General features: G+C 65.7%; 1 protein-coding gene across 1 annotated transcript; it reads left to right on the top strand.

Moving 5' to 3' along the window:
* Positions 1-4,964: 4,964 nt before the first annotated feature.
* EMD (emerin) lies at positions 4,965-7,360 on the top strand. The gene is made up of 6 exons (XM_041740153.1): positions 4,965-5,253; positions 5,337-5,444; positions 5,605-5,682; positions 5,910-6,043; positions 6,503-6,549; positions 6,629-7,360. The coding sequence occupies exons 1-6, from the start codon at positions 5,172-5,174 to the stop codon at positions 6,960-6,962; spliced, it is 783 nt and encodes a 260-aa protein (XP_041596087.1). The 5' UTR covers positions 4,965-5,171; the 3' UTR covers positions 6,963-7,360.
* Positions 7,361-16,258: the final 8,898 nt, after the last annotated feature.

Genomic DNA, 16,258 nt, shown 5'->3' with positions numbered 1-16,258 from the left:
CCCCCTTCCTCTTCCACAGGCCTACTTCTTGGTAGCTTCAGAGGCGGCTCAAATGTCACTTCCTCGGGGAAGGTCACACAAAGAAGTGTCATTTTAACATTTTGCCCACAACCCTCAGTGAGAACTAGGGTTTCTGTCCCGAGCCAGTGGCGTGCCCTTGCCGGTGGGAGAGTGCTCACCCTCGCACACACGCGCGTGGACGCAAACAACTGAAATAAACGTTTCACAAAATGAGACTTTTCCTAAGTACCTGAAAAGCGCTCTGACCTTTTTTATTCTTTTCTACTTCATTAAAAGGGAGGAAGAGGGGCGCCTGGGTGGCTCAGACGGTTGAGCGCGGGACTCTTGATCTGCGCTCAGGTCAGGATCTCAGGGTCCTGGGATGGAGCCCTAGGTGGGGTTCTGTGCTCTGCGGGCTGTGGGCTTGGGGTTCTCTCTCCCTCTGCCCTACACCCCCCCCCCACGCAGGTGCGCATTCTCTCTCCCCCCCTAGTAAATAAATCCAAATTTTTAAAAAAGATTTTATTTACTTATTCATGAGAGACATCGAGAGAGACAGAGAGAGAGAGACAGAGAGGCAGAGACACAGGCAGAGGGAGAAGCAGGCCCCATGCAGGGAGCCCGATGTGGGACTCGATCCCGGGTCTCCAGGATCACACCCTGGGCCAAAGGCAGCACTCAACCGCTGAGCCACCCAGGCTGCCCTAAAATTTTTTTAAAAAAACAAAAAGGGAGGGAGGGAGGGAGGGTGAAGCTGGTGGTAGCTGCCGAAGGCACTGGGCTAGCCACCTACAGTCTTAACACTACAGGAGGGTGCCGTTGGCCCCTAAGGCCCCCAGACATTCACTGCCACCTTTGCTAGCTCTACTGGTGATGGCCTTTCCACCCACACCCACAGTGGCATCTCCTAGGAGGGTGGGGGTCTCCTGCTGCTCCCTCTGGTGGGAACCCCCCCACACATACTGCTGGGGAGGGCAGTGCTTTGCGTCACTCGATGGATGAGCACAGATGGGCAGCAGGCATTCGGGCCTGTGGGGTAGCTGTGCTGGAGCTCACGGCCAAGGCTGTCCTTCAAGGACTGAGGCCCTACCACAGACATTACAACCGGAGCCACTGCAACAAGTGGGGGGGCACGAGGGAGGCTCCAGCCACATGGCTGGACCATGGGACCCCCACCCGCGTTTGAATCCTTTTTTTACACCTACCCCCCTCCCTTCCCCTCCACGTGCAAGCCAGAAAGGCAGGCAGCTCTTGATCTCTCCTTCCTCCGGGCTTAGGGGGAGCGAAGCTTTGTACGGCACCCACGGCACCCACCGCTCTCTGGTGAAGATCAAACGAAATTACAGGCTTTTTTCTCCTTGCGTTGAAGGTTCTGGAAAGCCACTAGAATCAGCTCCATTCTTGCCACCAAGGCAGGTGAATCTCCACCTGGCCGTGTCAGTAGTACCAAGATGAACCAATATGTTCTAGAATTGGAACACAGGGCGTTCTTTGAGAGGCGTTTAGTCAGCTAACCATTCAGTGTTTTATATTGATTGAGACAATCTTCCACATATTAATTTTCACAACACTCATGATCTTACAACTTTTGTTACTCTCTGAGCAACGTTTCTCTTTTTAAGAATATTTTATTTACTTATGCACGAAAGACACAGAGGCACAGACACAGGCAGAAGGAGAAGCAGGCTCCCTGCGGGGAACCCGATAACAGGGGCCAGCATTGCAGAAGAAGGCGGGACTCGATCCTGGGACCTCAGGGTCACGCACTGGGCCGAAGGCAGACGCTCAGCCGCTGAGCCACCGGGGCGCCCTCTGAGCAATGTTTCAGTGCATTTGAATACCAGCAGGTAAAATCCAAAGGATCTTTGACATCCTTGAAAACTTCAGTTTTTAAAAAAATATTTAAACAATTTTTAAAGGACTTTATTTAAGAGGCAGCATGAGCAGGGGGAGAGGGAGAAGGAGAGGGAGAGGGAGAAGCAGACTCTCCACTGAGCAGGGAGCCCGAGGCCCTGAGGGGCTCAATCCTAGGACCCTGAGATCCTGAGCTGAGCTGAAATCAGGAGTCTCTGAGCCACCCAGGCGGGCCAAAGAGTTAAGTTTTGTATCAAACTAAAGTATTAAGAAGATTCTGATTTTAAGGAAAATGTTAATTGCTCACTGAACAATCTTCTCCTTGTACACGAATCCTGAGAAATGTGCTTGAGTTGATACATTTCCTTTAACCTTCAACCCTGCTGGGAGTCTAAGTTACACTGTATACTGCTTAGAACCATTCCCATCCTTAAAAGAGAAACTTTTTTCTTTTTTTTTTTTTTAAAGATTTTATTGGGGTATGCCTGGGTGGCTCAGCGGTTGAGCGCCTGCCTTCGGCTCAGGGCATGATCCCAGGGTCCTGGGATCGAGTCCCACATCGGGGACTGCTTCTCCCTCTGCCTGTGTCTCTGCCTCTGTCTCCGTGTCTCTTATGAATAAATACATAAAATCTTAAAAAAAAAAGATTTATTTGGGAGGAAGAAAGCACACACGCAGGGAGTGGGGCAAAGGGAGAAGCAGACTCCTCGCTGAGCAGGGAGCCTGACTCAGGGCTCTATCCCAAGACTTTGGGATCATGACCTCAGCTGAAGGCAGGCGCTTAACCGACTGAGCCACCCAGTGCCCCAAAGGAAACTGTCTTTTTATTCTTGACTTGGAACCAGTGGTTTCCTACCTCTTCCCACCCTGGCTGCAGTTCCAGAAAAATTCTTCCTCTTATTTACCTGTGCACACCCTTCCCAGAAAGCCTCGCTAAAGGCTGAAGATTCCCCCCACCAGCCTCTCCGAGGACTCAGAACCCCCACTGGGCCACATCGTCCAGGCTGTTGCCCTGAGAATTAGGACCCAGCTGTGGGAATGTCCGTGATTGAATTCCTGCACTAAAGGTCCTTGGGCAAGTGTGCTCCCTCTCTAGGCCCCCAATTCCTCCTCTTGGCGATGGCGGTGGTGCGGAGTGCCTCTTAGCTCCCGTGGTCAAGAGCGTGTCTGTTTTCCGGTGGTCTGAGCAGGTTTCCACTGCGGCGGGGCTGGACCTGGGCTACAGGTGCCCACGGGGCGGGCGAACGGAAGCATCACAGTTCAGCCTCCTGGTACCATCGATGGTGGGATCCCCATAGTGGGGCCATAGGTGGGACATAAAAGGCAGAGTGCCGAGGCAGGTGCTGGGGGAGGGGGTGCTCCTTGGGGAGAAGGCAAACCTAGAATTCCTTGACCTCATAAGGAAACAGCTTGGATCCCTACAGGGAGGGGTGGCATGGGGGAGGACTGAGCCTCTGGGACAGGGGCCAGCATTGCAGAAGAAGGCTTGGAGAGGTGCTGGGGAATCTGATCTTGCCAAAACTCCAAATTCCATGAGGCAGCCTCTGCGCGCCAGAGTCCAAATGCCATCTCCTTCCCTGCTCTGAAAGATAAGCAGCAAGTGCCTGCCCTGCCCAGGGCTGTCCTCCCCTTTACTGCCATGCACTTGTCGGCAGGCCCACGCACCTCCTCCTCCTATTTCAGGAGACGGAGCAGCTTGGCCTGTGCTTTGAAACCCCAAAACCCCGCCAGGGGCACGTCTCGAGTCTGTGTGTGTGTTCACACCAAGGCCCTGTCTCACCACTCCCTGTGTAGCTTCCTCTTCTCCACCCTGTGACCCAAAGAGAACTGGTCTGTGACCCTCACCAGCTGGACCAGGATGGATCGGAGACCTGTCTCTTGTCCCTGTCACTAGCTATCATCTGATATCAAAGATAGCACCTCTTCTCCCTATGCTCCCAGTTCTGGGCTTCCGGGGTGGGGGGCGCTTCATTTGGACCCACATTCCCTGAGTTGGCTTCATTTAGAATATGATTGTCACCTCCCTTCCAATCCCTCCAGGAACAGCTCTTTGCGCCCAAGGCCCTAACCAATTCCTAATGACAGTGCAGGCTCTCCGCGGCCTTGCAACCTTGCACGCGCACCCGCGAGTATCCCGGGGCCCCCTGTGCTGGGCTGCGCCCCGAGGCCCACCCAGGCCCAAGCGCGCAGAGCCGGCCCAGCAGGTCATCGGGGGCTGGAAGGCTCCCCGCCTCCCCAGGCTGCCCCGGGGACGCCCTGGACAGCAGAGGAAAGCCCCGGCGCCCCAGGTGGCTGGCGCGGGGGTCGGGCGCACGCTGGCCGCCGCCCGCACGCCCGGCTCGGCCCCCTGCCAGCGCCCACGGGCACGCCCAGTGCCTTGCAAGGATGCCCGCTCCTGGGTGCCCGCGGCCTCCTGGCCCAGTGCCCCATTTCCTCCCGGGCGCAGTGGGAGGGAGGGAGGGAGGGAGGGTGGGAGGCGCTGGGGACCTGCGGGACGACGGGCGCTGGTGGAGAGCGGAGCGGGGCGGGCACCGGGGGCCGAGGCGGCTGCTGCCCGGGCCTGGGCCCCGCGGCCCCGAGGGCCCGCTCTCGGGATCGGGGTCCCTTCCCGCTACGGCGGAGGCGCGGCCGGCCCGGGGCGGCCGGGGAGCGCGGGGTGCGGAGGGGGCAGGGGGCAGGGGGCTGCGGGACCGTCGGAGCCCGCGTGACTCAGGGAGCGGGAGCCGCGCCCATCGCGTCAGTCCTACGCCGCTTTCCTGTCCTGGCCGGTTTCTGCCGGTTCGACTTGCGTAGGCCCCCACCCCCGCCCTCCCGACCCCGACACGCCAGCCGGTGACGCCTCGGTCGCCCGCCCCGCCCCCACGTCGCGGCGAGCCCACGCTCGTCCCCCGCCCCCGCAGGCCCGGCTCCTCGCTCGAGCCCCGCCCCTGCGCGCCGGCGCGTGACGCCCCTCGGCCGGCGGGTCCCGCCCCTCTGGAGCGCGGCCCCGCCCCTCCTCCGCCGCCAGCCTATCCCGCCCGCTTGCGATGTCCGACGTCATGACGCCCGCCCCGCCCGCTCCCACGGTCCCCCGCTACGCGCCGGCGCCGCCCGCGGCCTGGCCCCGCCCCGCCCCGCGCGCAGTCCGCAGAGCCCGCGGCCGTGACGCGAGCGTGACGCGGGCGTGACGCGAGCGCTGCCGCTCCCGAGACGCTCGCGCCGCCCCCGCCGTGCTCGGAGGCAGCGGTAGCTGGGCCCGCGTCGCCAGGCCCGGGCCCCCCCAGCTCCCCGCCGCCCGCCGCCCGCCAGGCCGGGCCCCCGGGTCCCCGCCGCCCGCCATGGACGACTACGCGGTCCTGTCGGACGCCGAGCTGGCCGCCGTGCTGCGCCAGTACAACATCCCGCACGGGCCTGTCGTGGGTACGCGGCGGCGAGCGCGCCCCCTCCCCGCCCCCCCCGGAGTCGGCCCGCGGCCCTGACGCCCGCGTCCCGTGTCTGGCCAGGTTCCACTCGCAAGCTCTACGAAAAGAAGATCTTCGAGTACGAGACCCAGAGGCGGAGGCTGTCGCCCCCCAACTCGTCCGCCTTCAATTTCTCTTATCGGTTCTCGGGTGAGGCCCCCGCCCCGGATCTCCACCTGGCCTCCCAGGGGGACGGGGTTTGGGCGACGGGGGGCACGGGGTCCGGAGGGTGTGGCAGGGGCGGTGGCTGGGAGGGGCACGGGAAGAAGGGAGGGGAGCCGGGGGCAAATGGTCCTGCCCCCCGCTTCAGACTTAGATTCGGCTTCCGTGGACTCGGATATGTACGATCTGCCCAAGAAAGAAGACGCCTTGCTTTACCAGAGCAAGGGTGAGGCTGGGCTGGGCGGGGGGGGGGGGGCGGGGGGAGCACCCTGCCACCCTTACCCCCTCCCTCAGGGCGCCTGGTGTTGGGGGGACCTGGGATCTCAAGCCTGTCATCCTCAGCAGCCCCAGAGGGGAGAGACTGTGCCACAGGCTCCCACGTGGGACTGAGATTAGGGCCAGGTGGGTGCCACCACTGTGCACCCTTCTACCGCTTTCCCCCCCCTCCCCAAGGCTACGGCGATGATTACTACGAGGAGAGCTACCTGAGCACCAGGACCTACGGGGACCCTGAGCCCGTGGGCTCCTCCAAGGGCTTCCGCCAGCCGTCAGCTTCACTCGCAGATTCGGACACCTTTCACCACCAGGTGAGCTGGCTGCCGAGCACCTGCGTACAACCTATGGGGGTCATAGCTGGGCTTGGACAAAACCTGGACGGGGGGGGGCTGCTGGGGGCACGCGGTAGGCCCTGTGCCTCCCGAGAGGCGAGGTAAGTGCACACCTCCCTGGGCAGGGCCGTCCTTGGGGGAGTGTCAGACCTAACACTAGGGCACCTGGGACGTGCCGTGCACCCTGACCTGGGATCTAGGTTTGAGATCTTTCTCAGACCCCCCCCGGGGCACAAAGTAAGGTGCAGGCGGCCAGGGTACCTGTCAAGTCGTGGAGTGGGTGACAAAACCCTACCGGGCTAAGGCTGGGAACTCAGGAGAGTTTTGGAGGGAACAGGGTCCGGGTGTTTCAGCTGGGCTAGTTTGCAGTGAGGACGGGACAGGCTACAGGCTGCTGACCCTGCTGGCCAGTCCCCTCTCTCTGACTGTTACCTGCAGGTGCGCGATGACAGTCTCTTCTCTTCTGAAGAGGACAGCAAGGACAGGTGAGTGGCAGGAAGGGCCAGGCAGCGGGCGGTTCTGGGCGCAGGCCCCCTGGCTCAGCTGCTGTCCTCTCTGCCTCAGGGAACGCTCCGGGTATGGCCGGGACAGCGCCTACCAGAACATCGTGCACTACCGCCCTGTTTCCAACATCTCCAGAAGCTCCCTGGGCCTGTCCTATTATCCCACACCCTCTTCCACCTCTCCCATATCCTCATCTTCATCTTCCCCCACTTCGTGGCTCACCCGTCGTGCTATCCGGCCAGAAAAGCAGGCCCCTGGGGCTGGTCTGGGCCAGGACCGCCAGGTCCCACTCTGGGGCCAGCTGCTCCTGTTCCTGGTCTTTGCTGCCTTCCTGCTCTTTGTTTACTACTCCATGCAGGCTGAGGATGGCAATCCCTTCTGGACGGAGCCCTGAGGGGCTGGCTTCGTGGCCAGCTGTTCCCGGAAGTCCTGGCTGACTGCCTTAGTAGTGTCTGCTGGGGGAGGGGGTGGGGGCTTTTCTGTGTGTTCTAGCTTCGGTGTGCTGGGCTTGGCCCAGGGCAGTGCTTGCTCCCCCTGCCTCGTTCTGCCCGGGAGGTGGCAAGCCCAGGCCCTCCGCGGTATGGCGGGCCTGGGCAGGCCTTCCTCTGGAGTCTCCTGGTCCTGCTTGCCTCTGATCCAGGGCCCAGGAGGGTGAGACCCTTCTCCTGGAGAGGAGAACATGGTTGTTGTCATTGCATGCCTCCTGTCTGTTGTCACCTCGTCGGGGGGGATTAACCCAGGCCACCCTGACTTTGTTTTCGTGGACACAATAAAAAGACCATTTATTTTTAACGTGTAGGCTCTCTTTGCTGGGAAGGACTTGGGCTGGGAGCCTCCAGGCCTTGGGTCTCCACGAGCAACATCTGGCTTTGTTCGCTCTCCCTTCTTGCTTTGGGGTTGGGGTAGGGATCTCATGCTACCCACGGGCACGTTTGTGCTTTACTGGTAGGGTTCGCTCCCTGACTCGTGACCCAAAGCCGCTGTAACTAGGCAAAGCGGCGTGCCCCCACGGGATGCGGAGAGCTCCCCCATAAATGCAGGCGAGGGTGAGTGCACAGCGCTGGCTACAGATGTTCCGACGGGGAGGAGCCGACAGCCGGCCTCAGTACCCAAGGGCAGGTGGACTGGGAGGAAATGCGGGTGGCCGCTTGTCCAGGGCGGGGGAGAGGCCCACAGGATGCCGCATCGCCCCTGCGTAAGTCCCACCCCTCACCTGCCTGTATTCTGGCTTATTTCCAGGTTTTCTGTGCGGGAGGCGAGCACCTCCACCTGCAAAGTACACACGTATTTTATTTATTTATTTATTTATTTATTTATTTATTTATTTATTTATTTATTTATTTTTATTTTTTTTTTTGTTTATGATAGTCAGAGAGAGAGAGAGAGAGAGAGGCAGAGACATAGGCAGAGGAAGAAGCAGGCTCCATGCACCGGGAGCCCGACGTGGGATTCGATCCCGGGTCTCCAGGATCGCGCCCTGGGCCAAAGGCAGGCGCCAAACCGCTGCGCCACCCAGGGATCCCTATTTATTTATTTATTTATTTAAGGTTTCTCAAAATTTTCTTTTCAAATAATTATTTATTCATGAGAGAGGAAGGGCGGGGCAGAGACACAGGCAGAGGGAGAAGCAGGCTCCATGCAGGGAGCCTGACGTGGGACTCGATCCCGGGTCTCCAGGATCTCGCCCTGGGCTGAAGGCAGACGCCGAACCACTGAGCCACCCAGGGATCCCCACACGTGCTAAGGAAACGCAGGGCAGCGTGCCCCGTGAGGCCACGCACACGGTTCGGTGGGGCAGCCCAGGGGGAAGCGCTCAGCTGGAGGCAGGGGCTCCGGTGGACTTCCCCGACGGGAGGGGCCCCGGCCTCACTCCCTGGCCTCTGACTAGCTCCTGGTTCAGGCCGTAGGACTCGGAGTGAGCTTGGGTCAGGGCTGGAACTGGGACCCCACCTACCCCTGGCTCCCGGCCGGTTCTTTTCCCTGCATGCTAGTCTTTCTCCCACGTTTGCGGGTGTGCGTGCATGTGTGTTTTCCTAAAAGTAACACGTGCATTTAGAACACGCAGAAAAACCTAGAGGAGTTGGTTGTTATTTTCCCATCCCCCCCCAACAGCTTCGGCCTCCCTTGTTGGCTGCAAGCCACTCCCTCCGGGTTTGTCCCCTGGGGGATGGACTTCCCCCAGGCTCCCGACTCTACCCCTCACCCTTCACCCCTCACCCCTCACCGTGTCAGTGCCGGGGCGGAGACCCAGATGTTCCGTGGCGCAGTGGGCATGGACACAGCATAATGCCTCCTCACCGATGACAGGGGCCCGACGGGCAGGTCAGTGGGTCTGTGTCAGGTCTCCAGTGCACCAGGACCCCGCAGAGGCACATTGAGGCAGCTCCTTTCACCAACTGATCCCAAATCAAGTGTGTTCGGGGAAGGGACTGATCCTGCCTGGGAGTGCAGCTGCCCCCAAAGCACTCAGTGCCTGGGCAGGCTATGGGTCTGGGCAGAAAGGCAAGGGGAGCCTAGTGGACCCAACACAGGGCCTGGGGGAGTGGCGACGTTGACATGGTGATGCTCTGGAGTAGTTGGGGCCGAGCGAGGGGACACAGAGGAAGGGGAGCTGAGCTTGGGGCATCCCAAGGAAGGGAGAGAGATGACACGGCTTCTGGATGGAATGGTGCTCTGTAGGCCTCTACCTGTTGCAGGAAAGGGGGAAGCCCGGTGTGCTTGGCACCCCCTGTGGTTCCTTGCAAGAGAGAAGACAGGAAAGGGGAGAAACAGTCCCACCCATGTGCCCTAGTCTCCCCCTTTCCATTCATTTATTCCCCAAGGACAATCATCTCCATTCATGTCCATGTGCCAGATGGAGGACCGCTCAGTGCTCCCAGAGGCCCTAGAGAGCACCCCCCACATCCTGCAGGGCTCCGAGGCACCCCATTATGTGGAGTCTTGATAGCTAGGGACGGCACTGGGCTTCCCCGGAACTGCGCTTCAGGCTTTGCGTCACGTCCCAGGGCTCCCTGTGCCCCTGAGTGCTCCCACACCTCTCCCAGTGCCCTGTGCCCCACCTGGTATCGTGCTCAACCCCTAGGGCCCTGGAACCCCATAAAGGCACCTGAGTGCTCCCTGCTGCTCTCAGTGCCCCAATCCAAAGGTTGTCAACGGCTCCACGGGGCTCTGATGGAGCCCCAGACCTCAAGGTCTTCACCCAGTGCTCTCTAGGATTCTGGGACAACCTCTCGGAAAGCTCCCACAGGCTTCCTCCCTAAAGCCATCCAGGGCTGTGGAGTCACCCCACCAGGGCAGCCAGGACTCCAGGACTTCCCCTCCCCAGGCTCAGGCCATCTTCCTTCCCCTTCATCCACACCAAGGGCTCCTGAGGTAGCGGGGCCACAGCAGGGGGCCAGTGGCTGCTGGTCCCGAGCACAGTGGCTCTGCTGGTGCCAGAGTGGCGGACGCGATGGGGCAGAGGCCCCAGCAGCCCAAGGTAGGGCACTGGGGGTGCAGTTTCGGGGCTGCCAGTGAGGGCAGAGCAGCATCCCAGGACGGGGGCAGAGGGGGTGCCCTACACACCCAGCGAGGGGTAGAGGCTGCAGGTGCTGCTCCTGAGCCTGCCTCTCCTCTGCGGCCCTGACACTTCTAGGGGAGAAGGGTCCGCACAGGGCGGCCCCGAGGTGCACCTGCCTTGACACCCTTGCACCCAGGAGCCGGAGCTGCCAGCTGTGCGGATAGTTACGGGGCCACTTGGTCCCAGCACAGCGTGGGCGCAGCACAGACTCCAGCTCCAGGCGGCGAGTGAGTGGCTCCCGAGATAGAATACCCCAGGCCTCAGCGCCTAAAGGGCGGGACACCGGCGGTGGGGCCCCACTGGTCGTGACTCTGCGGGCCTGCCGACCGGGCTGCCGGTGGCCGGCCCGGGACACCCCTGGCACCCGAGGCAGAGGGCACCGGAGAAGGCGCTCAGGCCCTGCCGCCGGGCGAGCGGCCAGGCCCCCACGGGAGACGCTCCGGAGCCACGCCCTGCTATCCTGGGGTCCCCGGCCCTCCCCGGGCGGCTGTGACCCGCGTCGGGCGGCCAGACCAGGAGATGCCAGCTGGGGGACAGTCCCGCACGGAGGCGACAGGCCGGGCCCGAGCCCGACGCCCCCCCAGCGGGGGCAGGAGAGAGCGGGACCAGGAGGCCGTCCCTGAGGAGGGCTCGGGGGTACACAGGCCCATGGCACCTGGCCAAGGTGCACCAGGGCTCCATCCTGCGGGGGACAGACGGCCTGGGACCCTCCTACCGCCCCGCCCCCAGCCAGGCTCCCAGGCTCGGGCACCGGGTGAGGAGGCCTGGTCGGTCCCCCAGAGCCAGCAGGGGGCGAGGCTCAGCCCCAGCAGGCCCCACACCAGCCCCCAACCAGGCCCGGCCCCACGTCATCCACTAGGTCCAGGGAAGGGACGGGGTCACCCTGGTCAGGAGCACCCCCAGCCCGCGGGTCCCGGCTGGTCCCCAGGTCCAGGCAGGCCCAGGAAGCAGATGGCCGAGCCGACCACCCCTGCCCCACAGGCAGCCTCCAGGCCTGGCCCAGCCACACCTCTGCGGTGGACCCTCCCCTGTGTCACCCCAGGTGAGGAAAGGGGAGCACTGGGCCTGCGGGGGGGCTGGGGCTGCCACTCCCCTGAGACGGTGACGGAGTCCCAGCACTTGAACACAGGGAACGTCAGTCTGGGGATCGTCGGGGGTCCCTTGGGCCACCCAGCCCCGGTGGGATCACCCCACTCCAGGGCACGGGGCCAAGGTGCTCCAGGGCAGCCCCACCGCCAGGGCCCCGACACAGCCAGGGGGACGAGGCTGGGGTGGCCGCCCAGACAGGCAGGGCCGGGAGCACACAGGTGCCGGGTGACACAGGGACCTCAGGTGCACTCAGCACTCTGCTGCCGTGGACCGGACTGCGGTGTCCTGGGCCCAGGCCTGCTGCGGGCAGGCCCCCCGGAGGGCGGGGTCTCCTCCTCGGGGGCAGGTGCCTCCAGGGGCGCGTCACCCAGCAGCCCCCGCCCCACCCGCTCAGAGATTGGGTGACGGGCCAGCCTCCGCCACTACCCACCCGACCGTCCCTGAAGGTGTCACTGAGCCACCCTGAGGCCGCAGCCAGGGGCGGCGGAGGGTGAGGGGAGCCCTGCACAGTGGGGGCGGCTGCCTTTGCCCTGGATCAGCACCCTGCAGAGGACAGGCCAACACAGGAGGCTGGGAGAGAGGCTGGCCCCTGGGTGGGGGCGGGGGACCTGCCGGCCACTCCCAGGGCGGCCACCAGGGGGAGCCCCTGTTCACGGGGGGAAGGAGGGCTGAGCACCCACCAGGCCTCCGCCTGCCAGCGGGATGGCGAGGTGGCAGGTGGCCCGGGGCTGTGGATCCAGGGGCCTTGGTGTGTCCGGGGAGCCCTCTCAGGACCCCGCGGCCCTGCCCCTGCTGACAGGTGTCCCCAGGAGCCCGAGCACGTCCACGAGGCAAGGGGAAGGCCCAGCCAGCACCGTGGCCTGTGCCTCTGCGCCCGGGGAGCCCGACCGGCTCCAGAGACACCCGCCGTCCTCGGGCTCGACGGGCACAGGGCGGCCACCAGGGGCCCCGCAGCGACAGCCAGCAGGAGAAGCGGCCCCCGGAAGCTGCATGACACAGCAGAGCTGCCGAGCGAGTGGGAGCATGTCACCGGGGAGTCCCGTGCGAGTCCCCACGGGGGGGAGACGCGGTGGCACCTCTCCGGAGCAAGGACGGGCCAACACCCGCTCCTCTGTGCCCCTGCCCGCGGCCCTGCCACCCCCAGCCGGGCCGCCCCCACCTGGGCTGTGCCCCTGGGGCCTGTCCTCCGCACCTGCTGCCCCTGCCCACTTGGCAGCCGCCGGGGAGGCTGGACGGCGGGGAGGCCAGGGCAGTGGGGGAGGCCGGGAGCAGGCCTGTGTGCACACAGAGGGGACCCCTGCCTCAGGGCGGCCGCTCCCCCCACGCGGGAGGAGGAGAAGACGGGGTGGGGGCAGCCCGGAGCCCCTGGGTGGGGCCCTGGGAGCCGGGAACCTGCTGCCACCCAGCCTGGGGGACGAGAGCTCCCCCGCGGGGTGCCCACGGGCTTCGGTGACGGCAAGGGCTTCCTGGGCCTCCCCTGCACCGGGCGGCGAACTCCTGCCAGAGGCCCGAAGGTGCCCCCCGGTGGGCCTCCCCCAGGCAATGGGGTCTCCCCTCCCCCTGGGCTGTGCCCAGGTTGGCGACCCTCTGAGGCCACAGGGCCACCGCTCACTCAGTGGGCTGAGCGTCCCCTCTTGGTCTGGGCTCAGGTCACGGCGTCAGGGTCCTGGGATGGAGGCCGTGGGGCTCCCGGCTCAGCGGGGAGTCGGCTTGGGGATCCTGTCCCGCCCTCTCCCTCTGCCCCTCCTGGTCCCTTCGGTCTCAAAAAATAAACGTTTCTTTTTTTAAAGCTTTCATTTATGTATCCGTGAGAGAGGCAGAGACACAGGCAGGGGGAGACGCTGGCTCCCCGCGGGGAGCCCGGCGGGGGACTGGATCCTACACCCCGGGATCAGGCCCCGAGCCCAAGGCAGGCGCCCAAGCGCTGAGCCAGCCAGGCACCCGTCAACTGAATCAATCTTAAAAAAGAAAAGTAAGGACAAGCCTGGAGAGTCCGATGACACCCAAACTCAAGTTGTGTGCCTGACCAAAGACAAACCCCAAACCGCAGAGTCAAGGGACAAGTGACAGGCGGGGAAAAAATAGCAGGCAGATGTGACTCAGCGCCTCTCCTGACACGCAGAGCGCCAAGTGTCCACAAGGAAAAGGCCGAGGCGCCCGCGGGCGGGCGGAGGGGCGGGGACGCCGAGGCCGAGGCCAGCCGAAGGCCACTCACCGGACCCGCGGCCAGGACACGCTCCCGGGCCAGGGTCCCGAGCTGCTCGCTCCGGGGGCACACGGTGGCCAGGGACCGGCCTTGCCCTCCACCTGCCGCTCCCTCCGACGGCGAGCCCCGGGCCAGAGCGCCGCCGTGGGTGGGGGAGCCGGGGCAGGGAGCTGGGAAGAAGGGGTGCGAGGGGCAGCGCCCCAGGAGAGGCCGGCCGCGCGGAGCAGAGCGCTGGGGGCCCCACGGCCACTGTCGCCGTCCAGGCCGCTCCTCTCCCGCCCGAGCGCGCCGCGGGGTCTGCGCCCTGCAGTCCGAGGTCCTCCCCTCCCGTCTCCCCGGCCGGCGGCGCCCCTGTCTCCTGGAGTCCACGTGCTGTCACCCGGGCCTGGGGCCGCCCGGCAGCGCCCCGAGCCGCCGCCCCTTGCCCCGGGCCGAGGCCGCTCCCTCCCGCGCACCCAGGCAGGGCAGGGTGACCGCCGCTCAGCAAGAAGTCCCGACCCCTCGAGGGCTGCAGCGCCCTGCGCCGGCCGCGGGGACCCTGCGAAGGAGCCGGGCCCAGGAGGGCAGGGAGCATGCGCACACCTAGGACTCCCGGCCCGGGCACGGCTGCTCACCGGGGGGGGGGGGGGGGGGGGTGGAGGGGGCGGTCCCGGCCGCGCAGCCGCAGCAGCCGCTGCAGCCCGGAGCTGCCCGAGGCGCCGTTCTCAGGCCCCACCTCGGGTGTGCAAGGTCAGAGTCCGGGGCGGAGCCCGCGATCCGAGTGTGAGCAGACCCTGCGGGGCTTCCCATGCGGCCCTGCACCGTGAGAACCGCGGCGCGCCCGGTCCGGAAGGCCCCGCTCCTCGAGCAGCCTGGAGCCGCCCGAGCCGGCGCACCCTGCTGCGCTCCCCTCGGAGGGCCGGCAGGCGGCACAGCTGACGGCCGCGGAGCGGGGGCCGGAGCGGCCCGGGCGTGCGGGTGCACGACTCCCTCCCGGGCACACCTGTCCGGGGCCGCGGGAAACGCTTCCTTACCTTCCTGCCGTGCCCACCGCACGAGTGTGCACACATGCCCCGGGGAGCACCGCGCCCCCGCGCACTGGCCGCCGCCCTGCCCACCTGCCCGGGTACTGGGCGTGCGTGTGCACGCGTGTGTGTGTGCGTGTGCGTGTGCGCGTGGTGCCGGGACCTCGGGACCCGCGCTTTGCAGAGAACCGTCCCCGCGCCCTGGCCGCCGCCCTGCCCACCTGCCCGGGTACTGGGCGTGCGTGTGCACGCGTGTGTGTGTGCGTGTGCGTGTGCGCGTGCTGCGGGACCTCGGGACCCCGGGAACCGCGCTTTGCAGAGAACCGTCCCCGCGCACTGGCCGCAGCCCTGCCCACCTGCCCGGGTACTGGGCGTGTGTGTGCACGCGTGTGTGTGTGCGTGTGCGTGTGCGCGTGCTGCGGGACCTCGGGACCCGGACCGCGCTTTGCAGAGAACCGTCCCCGCGCCCTGGCCGCCGCCCTGCCCACCTGCCCGGGTACTGGGCGTGCGTGTGCACGCGTGTGTGTGTGCGTGTGCGCGTGCGCGTGCTGCCGGGACCTCGGGACCCGCGCTTTGCAGAGAACCGTCCCCGCGCACTGGCCGCCGCCCTGCCCACCTGCCCGGGTACTGGGCGTGCGTGTGCACGCGTGTGTGTGTGCGTGTGCGTGTGCGCGTGCTGCGGGACCTCGGGACCCGCGCTTTGCAGAGAACCGTCCCCGCGCACTGGCCGCAGCCCTGCCCACCTGCCCGGGTACTGGGCGTGTGTGTGCACGCGTGTGCGTGTGCGTGTGCGTGTGCTGCCGGGACCTCGGGACCCGCGCTTTGCAGAGAACCGTCCCCGCGCCCTGGCCGCCGCCCTGCCCACCTGCCCGGGTACTGGGCGTGCGTGTGCACGCGTGTGTGTGTGCGTGTGCGCGTGCTGCCGGGACCTCGGGACCCGCGCTTTGCAGAGAACCGTCCGCGGCACCCCGAGGGCGCTGGAACACAGTGGCCTGCTGCAGGGGGTGCGCGCGGCGGGGCCCCGGCGGCCGGGGCGAGGAGCAGGGCGCGCGCGTGGGTGTGGCAGGGCCACGGTCGGGGTCGGCCCTGCGAGGGGGACCGCCCAGGAGCCCCTCGCCGAGCGGCTCTCAGGGGCCAGGCCTGCGACAGACTCGGTCCCCGGTCGCCCGGGGGTTCCCCGCCCCCCTGCCCCGACTCCAGCCCCGGAGGCCCCGGAACACGGCGCCCGGCCGACTGCGGCTCAGACTCCCAGGACGGCGCGGCGGGACCTGCAGGGCGCACGGGACAGGAGCCCGACAGAGCCCTCCGCGGCGCCCCGGGGCCCGGACGCCCTAGGGGCTTCTCCTCGGCCTCCGCCCGGAAGGACGGAGCCCCCAGGCCTCGGGGAAGGCGGCCTCCGGCCTGGCCCAGATCCCCGGAGCGGCGGGGCCGGAGCCCAGGGACCCGGGCACGTCGGGAAGGCTGGGCCGTGGTTCCCGCGCGCTGGCCCCGCCCCGACGCCCCGGGGACTCCCCTCAGGTCCCTCAGCGCATGCGCGGGGGCCCCCGCCCCGCCCTCCTGGCCCGCCCCTTCCGCTTCGCTCCGCCAATCACGAAGCTCTGTTCCTGACGGGCCCGCCCCCTGGCCGCCTGAGAAAGCCCGGCCCCTGGGGACCTGACGGACGCCCCGCTGCCCAATCACAACCCGCAGGCCCCTCGGGCTCCGCCCCCGCGCCCCCTCCTAGCCCCGGGCGGGGGAGCGGCTGGAGGCCTGGACGCGGGTCCCCGGGCCTCGGAGGTGGCCTGGGGACTGGGGACTCTGCAGAGTCGCCCTGCCTGTGTGCTTTGGTTTGA

This window comes from Vulpes lagopus, chromosome X (genome assembly GCF_018345385.1).
Source record: "Vulpes lagopus strain Blue_001 chromosome X, ASM1834538v1, whole genome shotgun sequence".
NCBI lineage: Eukaryota > Metazoa > Chordata > Mammalia > Carnivora > Canidae > Vulpes > Vulpes lagopus.
This window is presented reverse-complemented; position numbering and strand designations above follow the sequence as displayed.

Coding starts and splice junctions, on each gene's coding strand:
- EMD (XM_041740153.1), top strand. CDS start 5,172: ATGGACGACTACGCGGTCCTGTCGGACGCCGAGCTGGCCGCCGTGCTG. Junction 5,445..5,604: donor TTTCTCTTATCGGTTCTCGG/GTGAGGCCCCCG, acceptor CCCCCGCTTCAG/ACTTAGATTCGGCTTCCGTG. Junction 6,550..6,628: donor GAAGAGGACAGCAAGGACAG/GTGAGTGGCAGG, acceptor TCTCTGCCTCAG/GGAACGCTCCGGGTATGGCC.